The 23,999-nt window shown below is 34.8% G+C and overlaps 1 protein-coding gene across 1 annotated transcript in view; it reads left to right on the top strand.

Moving 5' to 3' along the window:
- The window catches only part of LOC150110267 (armadillo repeat-containing protein 2-like), a 236,473-nt gene extending 224,410 nt beyond the window's left edge, over window positions 1-12,063 (top strand). The window contains exons 14-16 of the mRNA XM_090395007.1: window positions 2,601-2,699; window positions 11,724-11,820; window positions 11,993-12,063. Coding sequence (XP_090251133.1) covers window positions 2,601-2,699; window positions 11,724-11,820; window positions 11,993-12,063 — 267 coding nt within the window. The remainder of the gene's footprint in view (window positions 1-2,600; window positions 2,700-11,723; window positions 11,821-11,992) is intronic.
- Window positions 12,064-23,999: the final 11,936 nt, after the last annotated feature.

Raw genomic sequence — 23,999 nt, 5'->3', positions numbered from 1 at the left:
ACAGGATTCAGTTAGTATAAGGATAACGTTACTGTCCTAGGGTGCCCCAGCAACGAGGCACACACACACAAGTGTAAACTACTAGTGATAGGAAAAGTAAATGTCCTAGAGTGGTGAAAGGCATTAAAATTTACTCCATAATATACCATGTAAATAAAAATGCCTGGATTACCACCGAGATTATATTAGAGTGGTTTGAAAAGTTTCATGCATGAAATCCAAGTACATCCTAGAGCTGATCTCTAAGACAAATGTTTATAAGCAACTCCAAGACCAAGGAATATTACACACTGTAAACCAACCATCACTCACTTTTCGTGAAATGTTTGTCAGATACAAACGTCATGAAATGTTCTAAATGATCACAAGCCTGTAGAGACATTTATTAAAGAATTTAATATAAAAAAGTAGTAGTGCATTGCGGAAAGATCTTGGTATTGAAACCACATTATTATGTAATTAAAGAGTTTAATAAAAAATAAGCAATTAAAGCCCGACAAGTTTCATAAGTCATACGACTTACATTGTCAGGGGTGTACTGGTACCTAAAAGTTTTACACAACACACAACAAAAGCCTATTAACAATTAATTATGCATATTAGATGTTTTTGATAACTTCACACCTGTAACATATAATTTATAAACCAGAATACAAATGGCAAATTCGTTCCTGTATGCATGTTGGAACATTTCTAGTTATTGCTATCACATTCTGTGGTATCATGTGTGTTATATCCTAGGTCTGTGGCAGTTAAATTTTTGATGAAAGCAGACCATACTTGATGTAAAATTAAGCCTTGATTTTTATTGCATTGCATCACGAATGCTTAGGGAACCTAAGCATTTGTGAGGCTTCTTTAAATTTTCTTGTGAAACAGTTATTATCAATATATGAAATTTTTGTTTGTTGCCAGAGACTTGATGGCCAGTAGAGGTTGTGTGGAATGCCAGGCCTGATTTACGCTCTCTTCTTTTTTTGACATCTTTTACGTGTTCAGACATTGCATTATGTAGGGATCCTAAGCATAGCAACAACTAGCAATGTTCCAACATGCATGCAGTAACGAATTTGCCATTTGTATTCTGGTTTATCAATTATATGTTACAGTTGTGAAGTTATAAAAAAACATCTAATATCTGTAATTAATTGTTAATAAGCTTTTGTTGTATAAAACTTTTAAATACCAGTATCCTTGATGATGTAAATCGTATGACTTATGAAACATGTTGGGTTTTAATTGCTTATTTTTATTAAACTCTTTAATTATATCATAATTTGGTCTCAATACTGAAAACTTTCCACAGAACTGCTAAACCACAGAAACTTAAGTTTTCAAGTGGTGCTTTGATTCATTGCTTGTTCCTGGAGAAGGTACAAGCATCAGCACTGAGGAAATGCTGGCATAAGTTGTGGCTTATCTTGATTTTAATAATTCTTATGAAAATGATGGCAATTTCTTTATAGAATTTAACATATCAAAGGGGAGAAAGAAGTTGTTCATGAGTTGCTTGAGTATTGAAATCGAATTATGGGACCTGCTGCCAAGGATATAGCAGTAAACCTGTAGACTTAATTAAGACCATTTGGCTAAGTGTATGAACATTGACAAAGAAACATCTGTTGTTCATCACTATTCTGAGTCTGAAATTATTGATATTGTTCTGAATCTAGATAAAACAATGAAAGTCATGATAATAAAAGCAATGAAAATGAAACAAATGTAGATGAAAACTTATTATTGAAAAGTTAATTGTGTTGATGTGTGAATTATACAAAAGGTTAAAGCAACTCACCTTCATGACATAACAAGAGCTAATGACTTTTATTTGATGTATAAACAATTACATCAAATAAAAGATCAACACACATTAAACAACTTTACCTCAAGATGTTCTGTTCCCTTTGCAGCATCAAAGATCCATGATGAATCAATTAGCTATGAAACAGACAGTAATCACAGACTTTTGTGATTAGTTCTACAGTCCCGGTAATCTCTAAATGTTAAACTTTGGAAGCAGTATTATTGTAACATTCTTTCTAAGTACTATACTGATAAACCTGTATCATTTCTTTCTAAAATGTGGATTTCATTAAATAATTTAATTTGCATTTAATACCTGTTTAATTAATAAACCTGTTTCACTGCTACTAAGAAACACTTACCATTTGTACTAATGTATTTCATTTAATCACTTAATTCACATTTACTTACATTAAATATTTAAGTTTCTAGCAGTCCATGGTGTTTTAGAGGCATAGGAGAAGTATAATTAGTGAGTCAGATGTGTACTGATGAATTATTATTATGTTACCTCTGTTGTTAAGCAGAACAGTTAATCCAGCAAGGTCCTGAAACCTTGATATATCTAATACAGGTACGCAACCAATCATCTGGCATAGGTGCCAGATGATTGGTTGTGTACCTCTATTAGATTATTGACCATTTAATTTTTAAAGGGAAACTTTTGATTACCTTTGTATCTATGTTGTGATTTAAATTGTCAAAATAATCTGTATTTTCAGACATCAGTTTCTGTTTTATCAAAGTCATAATAAATTAACTGATTTTATTTTATTGTCTGAAATTTATGTATTTAGAGAAAAAATTGGCCTGTGCAGAATTCTGTTAGTAAAGAAAATTCTGAAAGTCCTCATGAAGAAAACTCATTGGAAGATATTTGTGATGTTATAATAAAGGTATTTGAAATTTTAGATTTTAATGAAATCAGTTAGTATAACAGTTTCAAGTAAAGTAATATTTACTTCAATTGAAATAATGACAGATAATATTTTATTCGATAAGTTGATGGAAATAAGCTTTCCTAAATTCTAATCTATTCTATTTCCTCATCTTTCTTAGTACTTATTTTCAGAGCCCATGTGATTCTTACAATCTTTTCTTTCAGTGAGTGTACTGAACATTGTATTCTGAATGAAGTGTTCAGCATTCATTAGTGGGAGCCCTTACAGAGACTTCTACTAATGTATTTGACATGGCCACTTACTTGACATGGTCATATCAAGCATATCATTTAGAATACATTCACATATTCTTAATTCTGTAGTGTGCTACAGAATTAAGAATTGTAGCACGGATGTAGAAATGCCATCACCATATCCTACATCCATGGCTTATCGAAAAAAATAGCCAAGATTTTAAAAAAGTACAACCTACACACAGCATTTAAGCCCCACTGCAAACTTGCTACCCTTATCCGTTCTACAAAAGATCAGCTCCCTCCTCTCTCAGTGCCTGGAGTTTATAAAGTACCCTGTTCCTGTAAGCTGGCATACTTTGGACAGACAGGCAGATCAGCAACCATCTGCCTGGAGGAACACAAGTCATACATCTGCAACCACGACTATGGTCAGTCAGGCCTGGCTGACCATGTCTTGGATACAATCCACTGGATCTCATGGGAAAAAACTACCATGCTCCACCACAGCAAATTCAAAAAAGAGAGACTATTTTTAGAATCAGCAGCAGCTCTCAGAAATCAACCAAATCTTAATAAATACAGTTGCATTAAGCTTCCTAAGATTTGGGAAACACTTATCAGAGATCCCACCTTACATTCCAGGCCACCTACAACCGCCCTTAGAGGGCGCTCTACCTAGATAGAACTTTAGAGTCACCCACATGGTTTGGCTTAGTATTGTGTGGTATTTGTGTATATGTTACATTAGTTTTTTTGTAATCCCTGAAGATGTCTCAGTGACTGAGACGAAATATAGGAAGTATTAAATTCTGATTTAATCCTTTCTGAGTGCTGTATACAATCCATTAAGCTTCCACATGATGTTCTCACAGCACTTAAGCCTCTACACATGAATTAAGAATTGTCAATTGTTAATCCTAGTCTTCCCTCTAATGGGGAGGGAATTTTAAAAGCCAATGCCTAAATCACTGGAGAGAAAACACACAAGAAATAAGAAAACACCTATTATGGTATTGTTGATATGAATTGCATGAATAAAAACCATGGGAGAGAACAGATGCATAAGCAGCAGCAGCAGAATCACATTAAAAATAAAGATATTAAAATGCAAATTGACATCGTTGACATTCATAAATTAAACATAGCTTATCTTAGGTAGTATGGTCACTTCAACAGAATAGCTGAGGAAAGGTTATCCAAACAGATGTTTGATGCCAAAATGGTAGGAATTGGGGTGGGGGGGAACAAGAGGATGATCAAGACTTAAGTTAAATGATATTGTTAGTAGTGCCTTAGAAGAAAGATAAAAGGATTTGTTGGGTTGTTCGAAATTATGACTGAACCAAAGCCTATTATCATTATCATTATGTTCTGATATGTACCCTCATGGGGGATGTACAGACTGTATGACAGTACTACACAATTAAGTTTGCATTATTACTAATATTTTATTTTTCCTTTGAATTTAATCTATTGCTCATCAGCACTTCAATGTTTTCGTATCCAACATTTTGGTCTTCTAAGGCACTTCTGATTAAATTGATCTACCTAGACCTTCCTCTTCCTCTATTTAAGTGGTCATACCACTTTAGATTAGTTCTGCTCACACATTTTTGAATGATAACAATGTGACTTTCCTTTCTAATATCCTCATTTTTAATATGATTCTACATATCATCTGTTTAGTCCCCCGATTTTTCTCAACTCTCATATCTTTGTTCTCTAATCTTTGATCATTTCTAACCCAACTCTCAGATCCATCATCATCCTTTCAGGGATTCAGGCTCAGTGGCCTGTTCTGGTCTCACTCCATCTTTTCCTTGACTTCTATATCCTCTAATTGAGTGATATCAGAGTATTTTTTTGGGTAGTCTTGAACTGTCCATTCTTTCTATATGTTCAATCCACTTCTTTTGGGATTCATATACTTTGTCTAATGCTGAGTCTATTTTTAGTTCTTTACATATTTCTGTACTTCTTTTTTGTCCCAGAGAGTATAACCTGCTGTTCTTCACATGAATTTGATTTCTCCAGTTTCTTTTTTTTTTCCCCCCAACAGTTTTTATGGTCCATAATTCACTTCTGTATATTAGGAAAGATCTTGCCAAAACTTTATAAACTCTCATTCTTGTATGCTTTTGAACTTGGTTAGGTTTGAAAATATTATTGATCATTCCTGTTATCTTTAGAAAGTTTGAAATTTTGATATCAAACTCTCAGATCTATAACTTAAAATTAGTTTGAACATTGTCTTGTGTACTGCTAATTTAGTGATTTGGCAAGAACATAGAAAATTTCTCTTTTATTCCATATAAGCTTATTCAGCTGGTTTCCCCATGCTTATTGTGTTGGATATTTTCAAATTTAATATGCCTTCATCACCAAAAACTGGACTTAAATAGCTGAAATATTTCACATGTTCTCTAAGTTCTCCGTTGAGAATGCAGCTAAAATTTTTTATGTTCCTGCCTATTCTCAACAGCTGATTTTCATGCCAAATTTGTTATAGCTGCTATTCAGTTTGGTTGGAGAATTCTGTAAACTTGCATTGGATGTGTTGTTTAGGAATATATCTTTTGCAGAAAGTAAAGAGCTAAGTTTCATATCTCCAGTTCTAATATCATGTATAATGTTACTTTCTTTCATAACCATCCATATACAGTAGATGATGAATAAGAGTGGAGATAGTGTGCACCCTTGTCATATACCTGATTTTACACCAAATGATCTTACTGTATTTTCTTCACCCCTAAATGCTGACTCACAACTTAAATATATACTATGTATTGCTCTGTATAACATTCTATTTACCCCATATAATTGTAGCATTTCGAAGTTTTTTTTCTGGGCATCTTGTTGCTATGCCGTGTCCAGATCTACAAAACTTAGATACAGATCCTTATACATTCCCATTATTTTTCAACTGTTTGTTGTAAAGTGAAAAGCCTTGACATTGCTATTTTTCCTGAACAACTTAGCACTTCACTAAGTTTCTATTCCAATTTTTCTCAGCCTCTTCTCAAGTGTGCTTGCATAAATCTTACATGAACACTTAAAGATCTACCTGGTACATAGTAGAGATTCTTATGTAATTCACACATTCAGCTTTATTCCCCTTTTTAAAGATGAGCTCTGTGAGAGCTCTGCTGCAATCATCTGGAATTCAGCTTTCTGATCAACCCCTCTGCATTATGCAGTGTAGTCACTGTAAAAGGTGAGCATTAGTGAATAAAAGATGTTGAAAGTGAACATTGGCTAAAATCAGATAGAACTGGAAAGTTAAGGGAAAGCCTATATTCAGGGGTGGATGGGAAAATGACCTCCGGCAATTGCGTCCTTGGACTGAATTCCAGAAGGACATTCTAATATGTGGTAATAAAAAAATGAAGACAACTTTCTTGCCAACCTGGTTGGCCGAGCGGTTAGTGTATCCGCTGGAGATACGCTCTCCAGCCAAAAGGTTTGAATCCTGTCATGGACATGGATGTTTGTGAAAATACTAGTGGTGATGGTAGATGGCATTGGTGTAGATGATGAAGGTAGTTGTGGTTGGTGGAGACAGAGAGTTGTAGAGTAGGTGCCCTCCCTCGATGAGTCTTTGGACTCCATGGAGGTGTTATGTAATAATAATAATAAAACCTTTTATCTTTATATTTGAACATTTCTGATTGAATATCATCTCCTCCAACAGACTGAACAGGGTTGGAAATGAGAGATATAAAATGAAAATAAACATTCAGAAGACAAAAGTGATGAAGATTTCAAGAAAAGGAAATGATGGGATGGAAATCACTTTGAACGGACAAAGAATAGAAAATATAAAAAGTTTTGAATACCTTGAGAGTTAGATAACAGAAGACAATAGATCTAATTATGAAATTAAGAACAGAATTAAAAAAGCAAAAGCAGCATTTTTCCAAATATACCACATATTAGGAAATAGAAATCTGAACAAACAGTTGAAAGTAAGAATCCTCAAGACAATGATCTGGAGCATGGGGACATATAGATGTGAGTCCTCGACGATCAATAAGGAGATGAGTGACCGACTGAATGCAGTAAAAGATTCAAAATGAAAAGAGACTATATGGCTAATATCCAAAGAAGAAATATAGCATTTGCAGGACATTTGATGAGGGGGTTCTTCTGGAGAGCTTCCCAGAATAGTATTGCAGGGGATGGTGGAGGGAAGGAGAGGAACACCCTGACTGCAATGGAAGGACAACATCAAAGATTGGACCGGCAAGAGTCTTACAGAAGCAAGAGATAGAGAGGCATGGAAGTGGACTGTTCATCATCTGCAACCCTCTTAAAGAGGAGGCCACAGGATTAGATTAGATTAGATCATCTCCTCCAGCTTCCTTTCCACATTATGCTTTTGATAGCTTTTTCTATTTTAAGTATCGATATGTCTTCCTGTTTGTATTCCTCCACTACTGTTCTATCACTACTATCTTCATTTATCATGCCATGTATCATATTTGATTCTTTTTACAATATTCTTAACTCCATTTTTAAGCCTTTCCAATAGTCTTCAGAACATTTTACTGGTTTTCTTATATTTATTATTATTATTATTATCTGAAATCTTTGTTATCCTTACATGTCTAGGTTTGTTTCATCACAATTTTCCTCTAAGTTGTATTTGCAATTTGTTATTTGGATTTGGATTTGCCTGATGGACTGCATTTAAATGGGTTTGGAGTTAGATGATTGGAGAAAGGGTTGTTCAATGAGAGTTTGGAAGTGCAAAACCAGGGAAACTACAAATAACAGGAGGTTTTTTTTTCTTATATTTATTATTATTATTATTATCATCTGAGATCTTTGTTATCCTTATCCTTATATGTCTAGGTTTGTTTCATCACAATTTTCCTCTAAGTTGTATTTGCAATTTTTGCTGTGTGATCTTTGAACTTCAGCTTATTGGTGTAGATGTGTGGAGTGAATTTGACGGATGAAAGGATTTGTATATTTCTGATGGACTGCATTTAAATGGGTTTTTGAGTTAGATGATTGGAGAAAGTGTTGTTCAGTGAGAGTTTGGAAGTGAAAAACCAGGGAAACTAGAAATAATATGATGGGGGGGAGACACACTCTCCTGAAAATCTCTGAACAGTGCTGGAGCATTTTAACAAGAATAAAACTGATTTTGTGCATCAATTTATTACTATGGATGAGACTTGGATTCACTATTACACACCAGAATCCAAACAGCAGTCAAAAAAGTGGACAGAAGCTGGTTTTGTGCCAAAGAAGACAAAGCTGGTTCCATCAGCAGGAAAGGTCATGGCATCGGTGTTTTGGGATGCTAAAGACATTTTGTTTGTTAATTATCTTGAAAAGGGTAAAACAATAACTGGGGAATATTATTCTGATCTTTTTAACCAGACTAGATAAAAAAATTCGTGAGATAAGCCCCAGTTTGCAGAAGCAAAAAAAAAAAAAAAAAATCTTTCATCAGGACAATGCACCTGCCCACAAAGGTGATTTGCAATGGAAAAATTAAGGGATCTGCACTATGAATTGATGGAACATCCACCCCTTTTCCCAGATTTGGCTCCCTCTGACTTCTATCTCTTCCCAAAACTAAAACTCTTCCTTGCTGGTCAGCGTTTTTCTTCGAATCAAGAGTCTTCAGTTGTAGAGGGGTATTTTGCAGATCTTGCTGAGAACCACTACAGGGATGGGATAATGGGGCTGGAGCATCACTGGAATAAATGTATTTGTCTTAAGGGAGATTATGTTGAAAAATAAAAATTATTTTGAAATTATAAATTTATTTTTTCATTGTTAGACCGAGAGCTTTTCAGACCACCCTCGTAGAACAAAGAACTTTATTTAAGTTTTGTAGATCTTGAAAAGGTATTACTGAGTGCCAATAGAAAAGCTATTCAAAACGCTATAGTTGTATGGTGTCAATGGGGCATTATATCAAGCAACACTTATTCTTTATTTGAGTTGTAAGTCAGCAGTTAGCATTGAAGGAAGTAGAGGAAGAAGGTTTAATGTTAAATCTGGTGTCAAACAAGGATGTACATTATCCCCTCTATTATTCATTATCTATATTGATCACATTATGAAGGATAAAGTGTTAAAGTGTTATGAAGGATTAATACCACATTAGAAAGTGGTATTAAACCTGATATCAAAATTAGTGATGTTAATCTCAGCTCTTTATGCGGATGATGTTATACTTCTAAATAAATCCAGTACAAAACTGCAAGATTCCTTGACTAAATTGAATAACTGTTGCAATAGATTGGGTATGAAGGTCAGCAATAACAAGGCAAAGACAATGAAAATGTCAACTGCGTTGTAAATGGAGATCTATAGAACAAGTAAAACATTTCAGTTACTTAGGCATGATTTTTAGTGAAGATGGTAAATTAAATATGGAGAGAAACAACAGAATCAACAAAGCCGGAATGGTAATAAGTCAACTGAATAAATTTATATGGAATAAAAGAGAAATTAGTCAAAACACTAAATTAGCTGTATGCAAGCCAGTGTTGAAACCAGTTTTAACTTATGGATCTGACAGCATAGTTAGAAATAAAACACTTGACCAAAGATATAAGAGTCCTGAGAAAGATTAGGGCATTGAACACATAGCATCAATGGCAATATCATGTTAAAAATGAGGAAATTAGGAAAGAACTTGACATTGTTGGCATCCAGAAAGGGAGAGGAAAGATTAGCAAAACAAGTGTTCTCTCCCAAGTTGGCAGGAAAAAGACCCAGAGGAAGACCAAGATATAGTGGATTGATACAGTAAAAAGTACCTTAGAAAACAGAAATATAAAATTTGATACTCTCGTGGAAAGGCTTAGACGTTGGTTATGCATTTTTACTAAATAGCTTAAGGAAATTACAACATTTACTAGGATATGCATTAATTTAATTTTTAATACACTTCCAGTATTTTGGCAACGTCACGTTGCAATTTTCACAGGAACTTAAAAACAAGACACTTGCACGCAAGCACAACAAACAGTAAATGAGGATGAAGCAGGAAGCTATTCTTTCTCCTAAAAGTCCTGAGGGTGCCCCCTAGCAGGCAATGTTGGTATTCTTGGGTGATTGGGCTAAAGGTCTTCTGATGTAGGTTTCCCAAATTTGGGACAGTCTCATGGAACCAAATTTGTTGAGGTTTGGATTGTTTCTTAGGGCTGAGGCTGATTTCATGAAAAGCCTTTCGTATTTGAATTTACTACAGTGTATTATAGTGGCTTTCTTTCACCGTATTCTATGGCGGGTATCCAGCGCATGGTCTGCGAGACCAGAGTGGCTGTATTGTTGAAACCGGATGTAGTTCTTGTGTTCTGAAATTTTGATATTAGCTGTCCTGCCTGTTTGGCCAAAGTAGGACAGCTTACTGCTGCAAGGGACCTGGTATACACCAGGTAGGTCTAAGGAGCGGGGGGGGGGGGGGGGGGGGGTCTTTAGTAGAGCGGATAAGGGATGCCAATTTTTTATATGGTCTGTATAAAGAAGTTAAGTCATGTTTTTTTTTTGATTTTAGTTTAGGATTTTTTAGTTTTTTTTTCCTAAAAAAACATGACTTAACATCTTGTTACAGACCATATAATAAATTGGCATCCCTTATCCGCTCTACTAAAGACCAACTTCCCCCCCCCCCTTAGACCTACCTGGTGTATATCAGGTCCCTTGCAGCTGTAAGATGTCCTACTTTGGCCAAACAGGCAGGACAGTTATTATCAGAATTTCAGGACACAAGGACTACATCCAGTTTCACCAATACAGCTACTCTGGTCTTGCAGACCATGCGCTTGGATACCTGCCATAGAATACAGTGGAAGAAAGCCACGATGATACACCGTAGTAAATTCAAATACGAAAGGCTTTTCATGGAATCAGCCTCAGCCCTAAGAAACAGTCCAAACCTCAACAAATTTGGTTGCATGAGACTGCCCCAAATTTGGAAAACCTACATCAGAAGACCTTCAGCCCAATCGTCCAAGAATACCAACATTGCCTGCTAGGGGGCACCATCAGGACTTTTAGGAGAAAGAATAGCTTCCTTCTTCGTCCTCATTTACTGTTTGTTGTGCTTGCGTGCACGTCTTGTTTTTAAGTTCCTGTGAAAATGGCAATGTGACGTGACATTGCCGAAATATTGGAAGTGTATTAAAAATTAAATTAATATATATCCTAGTATACATTGTAATTTCCTTAAGCTATTTAGTAAAAATAAAACATAAGATCTGATAATGTTGGAGTCTTGACAGGTAACAGATTGATTTGGAGGAAAATCGTAAATATCAAGTTGGTAATTGATGTAAGTTTTTCATGTAGTACTATCATATCCTGTACAACCCCCCCCCCCCCCCCTTGAGGATACACGTCAGGGATATACATATGCATGCATAACAAGGATATACATATTACATACCCACTGTTTCTCTTTTCTCATTGTAGTGAACTCAAAAAACAAAAAAATGTTTGTTATGGTGAATAATTTGCAGTAAATTTCCTTCAGAATAGCATTGCACCTATAGGAATTTTATGATTTTTGATTGTTTGTGTGTTATAGTAGTATTTTCTATAATGAGTGTCAGCTGTAGTATGTTTCATTCTAAAACAGGTGTCTTTATTTCAATATAGTATAGTATATATGTGTTTATATATATATATATATATATATATATATACACACACACACATACATGTACTTAATATGCATGTGTGATAATAATAGTGGGAGAAATATTATAAGAATATTTATTGTATTAAAAAAAGTTACATTTTATTATTCTAGGTAATTCGAGTGTTTGCCAATATGTGTTTGAATCCTTGTGTGGGTCGTCACCTTGCTGAAGAAAAATCTTGTGTTTCAGTTGTTCTGAAGATTTTGGGTAAGGCATCAAAAAAAAAAAAAAAAAACTAGTCAGTATTTTTTTCATTGTTAAAAAAATTATGTTTAATAAACTTTCAGTTCTGTAAGTGCTATTCTACTGTAATTTAACTTATTTTAATTAAGTTTTTTCCAGTTCCTATGTTCTTAGATTAATATGGTTTTTTTAATAGCTTTAATTGGATTAGAAGCAGATTTAGTTGAGATGTCAACACTTAGATTAGTTCCCCTTATGGGGTCCTGAAAATGGATGCTTCTAATTTCACTTAAAACCCTCATTTGTGGTTTGGTTTCTGACCCATCTCTGAGCTATATATATATATATATATATATATATATAGTTTGACCACAGATGAGAGAACCCTCAGCACTTCTGCACATGGTAGAAGAAGGCGAATCCTTTCCAGTAATAAGGTAAACAATCTGTTTCGTGGTATGAGTGTATATTATTACACATTGGAGAAAAGTAGCTTTTCTTTTATGAACATCCTAGTTTTTAATGTGGTAACTATTTTGCTTGTATAAATTTATTTATTATTATTAACATATGACCTCCATGGAGTCAGGGACTCATTGTGGGAAGTACACACTATTGCACACAGTGCTCATCCAACCCATGCTTTAAACTGATTCAAATATGTCTACATTCACAACACACTCGGGCAATGCATTCACTCCTCATGCAAAGAAATACTCCTCACTCCTCTGCTCACACCCTCTTTATACAGTTTCCAGCAATGGCCTCTTGTTCTACCCCCCCCCCCCTCCCATTCTGTGAAAAATCTCATCCATGTCAACCTGATAACAACCTCTGACTTGCTTATATTTCTCAATCATGTTCCCCACCCCCCCTTCCTCCTATTCACAAGGCTTTGCAACTTACATTCTCTCAATCTGTCCTCGTACTCCACATTCCAAAGACCACTGACCAAACTTTTTTACTTACCAAACCTCAAAACCTTACACTTTGCAACACTGAACTGATAGTTCCACTTATCTGCCCATTCATGCAATTTATTCAAGTCCTCTTGTAAGGTCGTAACATCCACTTGACTCTGCATTGCTCTCCCCAGTTCCATAACAGTTGGAAAATTTTACGTATTAAGCACGTGATTGGTGACGAATTCGTACATCCCTTATTCTTTTCTCCCCTTCAACATGAATTGACTCTTCTCGGCACTCTACCAGCTATGGTTCTCTCAACTGTGAGCAAACTATATGTATATATTTGGGGTTTGGTTTCTTATCCAACTCTGCATTGCTTTCCTCAGTTCCATAACAGTTGGAAAATTTATATAAATTTTCTATTTTTTTTTCTATTTATATAAATTTATATTTATATATTTATATTATATAACAGTTGGAAAATTTATATATATATATATATATATATATTCATTTTAATATAAACTGACTAAAAATCCGAGAATTATAACAAATTGAGATTTATTTGAAAACACAACATGTTTCGTCGGGATCGACTTCATCAGGCGTTAAGAACATAGAAAGCTATTAAAAGACACTGAAAAAAACATTGAGACACTCTAAAGCTATAATATTCGACTGTAAATTACAGTTATTATGAACTTGAGCTATAGTCCGTGTTAAAGTTCTATTGTTGTACACTTGTGCGTGTATGTGGAACCACGCGATCTCCAGTATCTGATAGTAGAGCTGAAAGAGTCAGGCAAATTATAGCTGAGATTATTGTTCATATGAAGAGGGTCCAAGGTGATTTCTTTTGACTCGACAATGCGGCATTCTACCTCCTCGTGGCAAATATATAGGTTTGAAGTTGTTGTCCAATTTACTTCATGTTGGCGGCTTTCATTGTTCGTGTTTATTGAAAACAGGACATGGCCTGATAGGGCAGTAGCTCTGGTTCTCTTTTAAGCAATGTCTCTCTGGTGTTCCTCGAGCCATAGGAAGATAGATTTCTCTGTTTGGCCATAGTAAGGTTTTCCGCACTCGCATGTGACTTTGTATACACCTGGGAATTGTAGAAGGTTGTGAGATTGTTTGTAGTTGCTGAAACTTGATCTTATGTTTGGAAGAGTTGAGAAGCACGTTTGTATGTTAAATTTCTTTAAGATTCTACTCAGTTTTTTGGATAGTGTGCTGATATATGGCAAGGAGATATAACCTTTGGAGTCGTCCTGTGTCTCTACGTTACTATGTTGACAGTGGGATAATTGTTTGTTGATACTTTTTAAAGAGTAGCCATTGCTTTTAAAGGTCCGTTTAAGATATTGTAGTTCTTTTTTTAGTTCTTCTTCATCTGACAGTACAGATCTTGCACGATTTGCAAGAGTTGATATAATTCCCAACTTTTGCGCTGGATGGTGATGTGAGGACGCATGCAAATATCTGTCCGTGTGTGTTTGCTTTCTAAATATAGAGACTTTTATTGATTCAGGCATCTTGGTGAGTTTAACATCTAGGAAACAGAGGGAACTATTTTCTTCAATCTCCATGGTCAATTTGATATCCTGATGGAGGTTGTTTAAGTGGTTGAGAAACCTGTGAAGATCCTCAATACTATGTTCCCATATGAGGAATATATCGTCCACATATCTAAGCCAAATTCTTGGTTTTAAACTAAAAGAGGAGATTGCCTTTTGTTCAAAATTCTCGAAAAAAATGTTGGTTAATATAGGAGAGAGGGGGGGGCTTCCCATAGCTAATCCTTTGACCTGTTTATATAGTTTACCTTTGAATTCAAAACAGCCAGAGTTTACACAGTGAGATAGTAGAGAGAACATTTTATTTGAAATCTTGTTCTTTAAAATATGGAGAACTTCTTGTGTCGGAATGTTGGTAAAGAGTGCTACCACGTCAAAGCTCACCATGATGCCAGAAGATTTGAGTTTTAAGTCCTTGATTTTAGAGACAAAATCTATTGAGTTTTTAACATAAGAAGAAGATTTTCCCGCATAAGCTTTTAACGATGATGCCAGATATTTAGATAACCTGTAGGTGGGTGAGTCAATGCTGTCTACTATAGGTCTCAGTGGATAGTTTTCTTTATATACCTTAGGGAGAATGAGTGGGTGTTAAAGAACGTATGGAAAGCGTGTATTTCGTGGAATTTCTGTGGTCTTTTGTAGGAGATTATTGGTTCTATTGTGTATTTGTTCATATGAAGAGGGTCCAAGGTGATTTCTTTTGACTCGATTGTGTACTGTCAGATGAAGAAGAACTAAAAAAAGAACTACAACATCTTAAATGGACCTTTAAAAGCAATGACTACTCTTTAAAAAGTATCAACAAACAATTATCCCACCATCAACGTAGAGACACAGGACGACTCCAAAGGTTATATCTCCTTGCCATATATCAGCACACTATCCAAAAAACTGAGTAGAATCTTAAAGAAATTTAACATAGAAGCGTGCTTCTTGACTCTTCCAAAAATAATATCAAGTTTCAGCAACTACAAACAATCTCACAACCTTCTACAATTCCCAGGTGTATACAACGTCACATGTGAGTGCAGAAAACCTTACTATGGCCAAACGGAGAAATCTATTTTCCTACGTCTCGAGGAACACCATTGCTTACAAGAGAACCAGAGCTACTGTCCTATCAGACCATATCCTGTTTTCAATAAATACGAACAACGAAAGCCGCCAACATGAAGTAAATTGGACAACAACTTTCAACCTACACATTTGCCACGATGAGGTAGAACGTCGCATTGTCGAGTCAAAAGAAATCAATTTGGACCCTCTTCATATGAATAATAATCTCAGCTATAATTTCCCTGACTCTTTCACCTCTACTATCAGATACTGGAGATCGCGTGGTTCCACACACTCACAAATGTACAACAATAGAACTTTAACACAGACTTGTAGCTCAAGTTCATAATAACTGTATTATGAACTTGAGTCATAATAAAATAGTCGAATATTATAGCTTTAGAGTGTCTCAATGTTTTTTTCAGTGTCTTTTAATAGCTTTCTATGTTCTTAATGCCTGATGAAGTCAATCCCGACGAAACATGTTGCTTTTTCAAATAAATCTCAATTTGTTATAATTCTCAGATTTTTAGTCAGTTTATATGAAAATGAACATAACCGAACTTCGAGTTAATAGTAGTAGTCATATATATATATAGAGAGAGAGAGAGAGAGAGAGCTAAGTTTTTTTTTTTTAAACTAGTTCAACACCCATAGTAGTATTGCTTATAAACCAATGTATCAATGTTTTATGTTTTCCTGTCTATAAATATTTTTCCATCTTTTTAATGCTGATTTTCATTTTGCACCAAATATAGTAGTTATTCATCATCATCAAATTCCTGCCATGTACCCTCAAGGAGTGTACAGGATATGATAGTACTACATGAAAAATTTACATCATTACTAACTTCCTATCTACAATTTTCCTCCAGATCAGTCTGTTACTTGTCAAGACTCCAATATTATCAGATCTTATATTTTTGTCGTCTAAGGCACTTTGTACCATATCAATCCAATTATATCTTGGTCTTCCTCTGGGTCATTTTCCTGTCACCCTGGCAGAGAACACATGTTTTGCCAATCTCTCTTCGCCCATTCTGTTTAAATGACCATATAAATGACCATACCTCCTGAGATTAGCTCTGCTGACGCATTCCTGGATGCTGACAATGTCAAGTTCTTTCCTAATATCCTCATTTTTAATATGATATTGCCATTGATGCCATCTCTTCATGCCTCTAATCTTTTGCAGGATTCTCATATCTGTGGTCTCTAGTCTTTGGTCAAGTGTTTTATTTCTAATCCAGCTCTCAGATCCATAAGTTAAAACTGGTTTGAACACTGTCTTGTATACAGCTAATTTAGTGTTCCGACTAATTTCTCTCTTATTCCATATGAATTTCTTCAATTGACATCTTATTATACCAGATTTATTGATTCTTGTCTATTTCCATATTTAATTTACCATCTTCACTAAAAATCGTGCCTAAGTAGGTGAAATGTTTTACTTGTTCCACAGGTTTTCCGTTCACAATGCAGTTGACATTTTCAACGATTCTGCCTATTTTCATTGTCTTTGCCTTTTTATTGCTGATTTTCATACCATATCTATTACAACAGTTATTCAATTTAGTCAAGGAATCTTGCAGACTCATAACAGAGTTATTGATAAGTATAACATCGTCCACATAAAGCAAAGAGCTGACATTAACATCTCCAATTTTGATATCATGTTTAATACCACTTTCCTTCATAATGTGATCCATATAGATAATGAATAACAGAGGGGATAATGTACATCCTTGTCTCACACTAGATTTAACATTAAACCATCTTCCTGTACTTCCTTCAATTCTAACTGCTGACTTACAACTCAAATAAAGAGTTGTAAGTCAGCAGTTATTGCTTGATATAATACCCCATTGACACCATATAACTGCAGCGTATTGAATAGCTTCTCTCTTGGCACCTTGTCATATGCCTTTTCCAGATCGACAAAACTTAAATACAGGTGTTTGTTATATTCCCATGCTTTCTTAACTATTTGTCGTAAAGTGAAGATCTGATCCTGACAGCCTCTATATGACCGGAATCTAGCTTGTTCTTCACCAAGCTTTTCTTCTACAATTCTTCTCAACAATTTCTCAAACATACTTGCATATATCTTACCAGGAACACTCAGTAGAGAAATACCTCTGTAATTTTCACATTCAGTTTTATTTCCCTTTTTATATATGGGTACTATGAGAGCTCTACTCCAATCATCAGGAATTCGTCCCTCTGTCCAGGCCTTCTGAACTATGCAGTGCTGCCACTGCAAGACTTTTATACCACCATACTTCAGAATTTCTGGTTGAATATCATCTACTCATGCTGCCTTTCCACATTTTAGGCCTTTGATAGTTGTTTTCTACTTCAAGTATGGATATGTTTTCCTGACTGTGTGCCTATTGAGTGTTTTTTTACCACTGTGCTATCACTGCTCATTTCATTTAGCAATTTTTTGAAGTAATTACTCCATACTTCAATGATATATTTTTCTCCCGTTTTCATGTCATCTTTATCATCTCCAACTCCTTTTACAGTACTCTTTCCTCCATTTCTAAGCTTCTTCAACAACCTCCAAAATATTTTCCCATCTTCTTGATATTTATTTTTTATGTTCATGCCAAAGTCTTCCCATGACTTTTGTTTAGCTAGTTTTACACAGTGTTTAGCTTTCTTACATTTGTCTCTGTATTCTCTAAGAGCGCAAGCTGACTTATTTGCCAGTAACTTTTGATATGCTTTTTTCTTTTCCTTCACTGCCTCTTTAACTTCCTGTGTCCACCAGGGAGTTCTAATTTTTTTATCCTTACAGACAACCTCACCACCTGCCTCTCTGGCAGAATCAATGTTTTCTTCAGAGTTTGCCACTGAATCTCCAAGGTTTGATTCCTGTTCTCAAACTCTTTCATTTTTTCTTCAATAATCTTTGTGTATTTTAGTCTACAGTTCACATCTAAGAGCTGCTTAACTTTAATTCGCTTTAAAACTTTCTTACATGTTATTCTTTTCAATATGAAATTCAATTTTATCCTGCTCAAGACTAAATAGTGATCACTTCCAATTTCAAATCCTCTGCACACTGTGGCGTCCCGCACAAGGGAGAAAACATCACTGTCAACAATAACATAGTCAACGAGACTTTTCTTATTTCTTGCCTCTTCTCTCCATGTGAATTTGTGCACATTTTTATGTTGGAACATGGTGTTAGTAATCACCAGTCCATGTCCAGAGCAGAAATCCAACAAATATTTGCCATTATTATTAGCTTTGCTCTTTTCTCCAAATTTTCCCAAAATATTTTTGTATGTCTTACAATCATTTCCTACTCTTTTGTTAGATCCCCAGCAAGGACCAACTTTTCCTTTTTCATTGTGTCAGTTGCTTTCTCTAAAGCCTGAAAAACTTCCTCCACTTCTACCTTAGTAGAACCTTCTGTATAGGCACAAATAAGTCTCAGTTCCCTATTCTGATATTTGCCCATATCACTCTACTTGAGACTGCCTGGCATTCAAGAAGATTAGCCTCGTATTTAGTGTTGAATACAATAGCTACTCCTTCTTTTCCGTGATTGTTATTGTCTGAATATAACATTTTGTATTTATTGCTCAGAAAGATCTCACCAATTTTTGTCTTTTTTGTTTTAGTCGCCCCTATTATGTCAATTTGGTACTTATCTAATTCCTCAACTAGCTCCATTTCTTTGCCATTCAGGCTTCTTATGTTGATAGTACCGATCTTTAACTCTGGTGATGTTAGGTTGGGATGTTTTTTCAGATTTATTCTAGTAGCTGACTTTTCGCTGTTGACCCTGGTTCCCTGGTGAAAACAACGGGGGCCTTGTTTAACTGGGTGCGACACCCCAGTCGACATGAAATTTTGTCATGTTGTACCATCATTTTGTAATTTGGTTTAAGCCAATAAGAATTACAATTTCGTCGGCTAAATCCCAGACTGCCAGCCCATCCTCGTTCGTTCGGTATCCAGGTAGATACCCAACAGGGTGCACCACGAGAAGGTGAGGATTGGACATTAGGTCAAAAGCCCTGGTCGGTTCTCCGCATTCCTTTAAAGGCTATGTGGAGGTCTCCTCTCAGTTATACAGCTTTGATACAACATATAGTCGTATTATTAAATAACGACTATACAGCATATAGTCGTTATTTAATATTTTAATTAGTCTTTAGACGTGTGTAAGATTGAACTAAAAGAATAACATCTTCTGCATAATGCAATGAACTGCGAATAATACCTTTAAATTTGATCTGAATAAAAGACAACTCCTACATTCTTAGATTAATATTTTTTAATCAAAGACACTTTCATCAGTGTAGATTATAAACCATATTCAAGTTGCTTTAAATGTCTAGCAGATAGAATTGAAAATAAAAATAAAGATAAGTAATGTTTAATCACTTTCCTGTGTATTTCATCTGCTGACTCGACTTAAGTGTAAGCTATATATTGCTCTGTATAAAGTTCCATTTACACCATATAATTTTAATGTTTTGAGTAATGTTTTCCTTGCTGCCTCATTATTTGCATTTTTCCAAGTTATATAAAACATATCTTCCCTCAGGCTGCCTTTCTTTTACAGTCTACCACAAATCTACACATACAGGCCAGTACATAAAAATTGACACCACCATTTAACTCAAAAACTAAGGTTAATTGACACCCTCAAACATTGAGTCTTAACAATATGCTTCAATGAGCAGACTCTAAAGAAAGAGTATAAAATTATTAGCCAAACATTTATAAAAAATGGATACAACAGAAAAGCAATTCACAAGATCCTCCACAATAATACCAATAAAAACAAAAAACATTATAAGAATGCCTTAATCATACCATGCATTAAGGAAATATTGGAAAAAAATAGATAGACCACTACATAAATACAACATTAAGGCAACCTTCAAACCTCCTGCAAAATTAAAAAGTATGCTCAATTCATCCAAAGATTTCCTTCCATACCTTGCCCAACGAAGGGATTTACAAAATTCAGTGCACCTGCAACTTACTGTACATAGGGGGAAACAGGGCACACAATAAGAAAAGATGAACATAAACACCACATTGAATGCTTTCATTGTGGTAAAACAAACCTAACAAACCATGCACTTCAAATATGTCATAGAATCAGCCGGAAAGACACCAACTTCCTGCACCACACACTAAAACCTGGTTTGAAAGAAAGTTCAAGGAAGATTGTGAGATGCTGAAACATCATTCAAATCTAAACATGAATGATGCATTAGTAATTCTAATAATCTGGAGGGGCCCGTATGTAACCTATATAACATTCAGAACATGATGGCAGAATCCCAATACAAGAAAACCTTAATATAAAAGAACTGTAGAAATTTGTTTAATGTAGTTCTGCTATAAAACTTTATTTTTATTTATTTAGATTTTTTTTATCATCTATATATTATTATACTTATATGTATAAAAATTTATTTTGTTTTGTTAATTATATTTATGTATAATTTTTTATTTATGATTTTTTTTCACCAGAGGTCAGGCTACAGTAAATGATTAGCAAAGCATTTAGATTTATCTTACGAGTACTTTTGTGTAGTGTCATGTAGCTTGTGTCCTTTGCATATGTATGTTTGCCTGATGATGATCATGATACAAAATTCAAACATCAAGTGTTATTTCATATATGTAAAGTAATTATTCCAATATGTATGTTTTTGTCTACATAAATTTTTTACAGCAAATGCTGACCACTATGCAACCTTAAAAGAGAAAACATACATATCCTGGTTTATATTTCCAGAATTTTTCATCTATTTGTGTGGCAAAAATCTGGTCCTGTCCGTATCTTTATTCACTGGATTAGATGGTTTTGCAAATGACAAAAAATTAGATTCCTGTTTTCATCCCTATTTTGTCCAGCTGTAAGGAGACAAATGTTTGCCTGTGAAATATTATCATAACTAGGTTACTTTTATATAGAGAGAGAGAGCAGCTAAGTTCACATCAAATCACAAATATTTGTAAATAATATGAATCGCACTTACAGTTGTGTAATATTTGCTTATGCTTGGGTAAAACAAGCACATGAATAAGAATTTCATGTCAAGTATAGTGTATTTCTCAACAATAACAACAACAAAAAAAGCTACAGCTGTATTCATTCATCCATATCAATCATCTAATCATCAAAAATAAGTGGTTAGCCTATCTGCTCTCTCCAGCCAAAAGGCTGCAGGTTCAAATCCCGCCGTGGGCATGGATGTTTGCGATTGTCTGTGAAAATACTAGTGGTGGTGTTGGGCGGAAGATGGTGTTGGTATAGTTGCGGGGCATTGTAGTTAGTTGGTGGATTGAGTGGTGGAGACGGAGAGTTGTAGAGTAGGTGCCCTCCGTCGATGAGTCTTTAGACTTGCTGGAGGTGTCACGTAATAATGATAATAATAATATTCTCTCTCTCTGATATCCAGTCCTATTCATAGCTTTACTGATGACACATTTCTGTTTTATTTTCAGCACATTGTAGTGCCCAGGTAATTCATATTTCAAGATATTCTTTAACCAATGCATTAAACACGGATCTCCTTGCCATTCTCAAGTGGGATGAGAATAACTTGCTGAATTTTAATTCCACCAAAACACAGTATTGTCTCACTTTCTAGAACAAAGACCATGCTTCACTCTCCCTCACTTTGCATCAACCAGGATCAGTTTTTTATTCTTAGGTTGACTCAAATCTAGCCTGTACTGACACAAGCACACGAGGTCCATATCCTCTTCAGCCTCTAAAAAGGTTTTTTCCCCCCTCGCTCTAAACAACCTCTTGCTCAGAGTTGAATTTAAAAAAAAAATCAAATACTAGAGACCACAGATTTGAGTATTTTGAGAAGAATTGGGAGAGGGAACACTTATCATGTGTGACAGAATCATATTAAACATGAAGATATTAGGAAGGAACTTGACATTGTTAGCATTTGAGAATGTGCAAGAAAAGCTAATCTAAGGTAGTATGGTCACAAAAGAAGAAAGATCTGTTTGATGCCAGAAAAAAAGCCCAACGTCTAGGTGGATTGATGTACCATGAAGTGCCTTTGTAGACCAAAATATGAGATCTAACAGTATTTGAGCACTGACAAATATTCGTGGAATTAATTTGGAGGAAAATTGTGGATTAGAGTTTAATAATAATTTAATCTTAATCATGTAGTTCTATCATTGTATCCTGTACACCTCTATAGGTATATATCAGTAATTTGATGACCTTCATCATCATTATCTGGGAGCCTAGAAACTGTGATTTAAAGAAGGGATTGCACCAGGTACTAATACATCTATCTATCTATCTGGGTACTATCTATCTAGAGAAATATGCATATACAGAAAAGTGATTAAACCAACTTTTTTAAAATTTTTATTTATTTATTTTTTATTGATACATTTCCATAAGAGATAGCAAGCATAATAGTCAATAAAGGTAGTGTAACGAGCTTGCAGGATGATTTAATTAGGCTGACAAGTATGGACAAAACACAAACTGATTTATTTAATAAAAGTATAATAATTTATGTAATAAAAATTAAAAAAATTTTTTTTTGCAGGATAAAATGCTAACATTTATTATCCATTAATACCATCACTTGAGTATAAATTTTAAATAATCCAAATCAATTTTATCCAGATTGTTGAACTTTTTTTTTCCTTGGGGAAAACTGTTTATCAACTTGGAATTCACTAATAGTGTATATTAAACACTGTGCTTTGAAATGAAGTATTTTCTATTTTGGCTAGTCCTTTATAACAAAGTGTTATTTTCTTGATCAACTTATGTATTAATCACAAAGCCTATAATACATAATGCCATGTATCGGCAAGTGATTAGCAAGAAAGAAGAAATCTGTAGGGTTTTTTTTTTTTTTTTTCTGAACAGCCAGTTGCAGTCCTGGAAAACAGCATAAGGATAGCTCTTTCAATGAACAGAGCTAAATGGAATAAAAGAGAAGGGTAAAAGATAGAAGAAAGTAAAGGAATGTTGTGGTGGTGGTGGTACCAAACTCAGTATAGTAGTGTCATTTGTTGAAAATACCTATAGAATAGGCATAATGCAGAAACTGAGCATCAATGATAAAGTGACTAGAGGTAGACTGTATTAAGGTTTCATCTTAAGCAGGTTTCCGTTTTCTGGATGACAACAAGAATTAATATTACATGGGAATCCATGGAATCCAGAGGCTCATTATAGGAGATCCAAACTATCCATACAATATCTGTCATGCCTCTCCTTGAATTAATTAACCGACAAAAGCACTCACAACTGACTCTGGCAACCCATTCCACTCTTTCACCACTCTGCAAGCAAAATATCTAGTCCTCACACCCTTGCTAACCACACTTTTACTCAGTTTCTAGGGATGACCTCTTGTTCTTCTGCCTCTAGCACACAGTGCTGAAATATTTTTCTCTTTATCAATCCTATAAAACCCTTTTAGTAACTTAAATGTTTTTATTATATTCCCTCATTTCTGACTGTCAACTAACTTTTGCAATTCACAAATCCTCAATGTTGTGTCATATGGAACATTTCTCTAGATCTTCTCCATCACTTCCTCATTTCCAAGAAACCGGCTGACCAGACCCGAGTCCAGTAATCCAGATCTGGCTGTATCATCATCATCAAATTCCTGATATA

The sequence above is a fragment of the Typopeltis vanoorti genome, chromosome 1 (genome assembly GCF_054136105.1).
Source record: "Typopeltis vanoorti isolate ZY-2024b chromosome 1, IOZ_Tvanoo_1.0, whole genome shotgun sequence".
Taxonomy (NCBI): Eukaryota; Metazoa; Arthropoda; class Arachnida; order Uropygi; family Thelyphonidae; genus Typopeltis; species Typopeltis vanoorti.
This window is presented reverse-complemented; position numbering and strand designations above follow the sequence as displayed.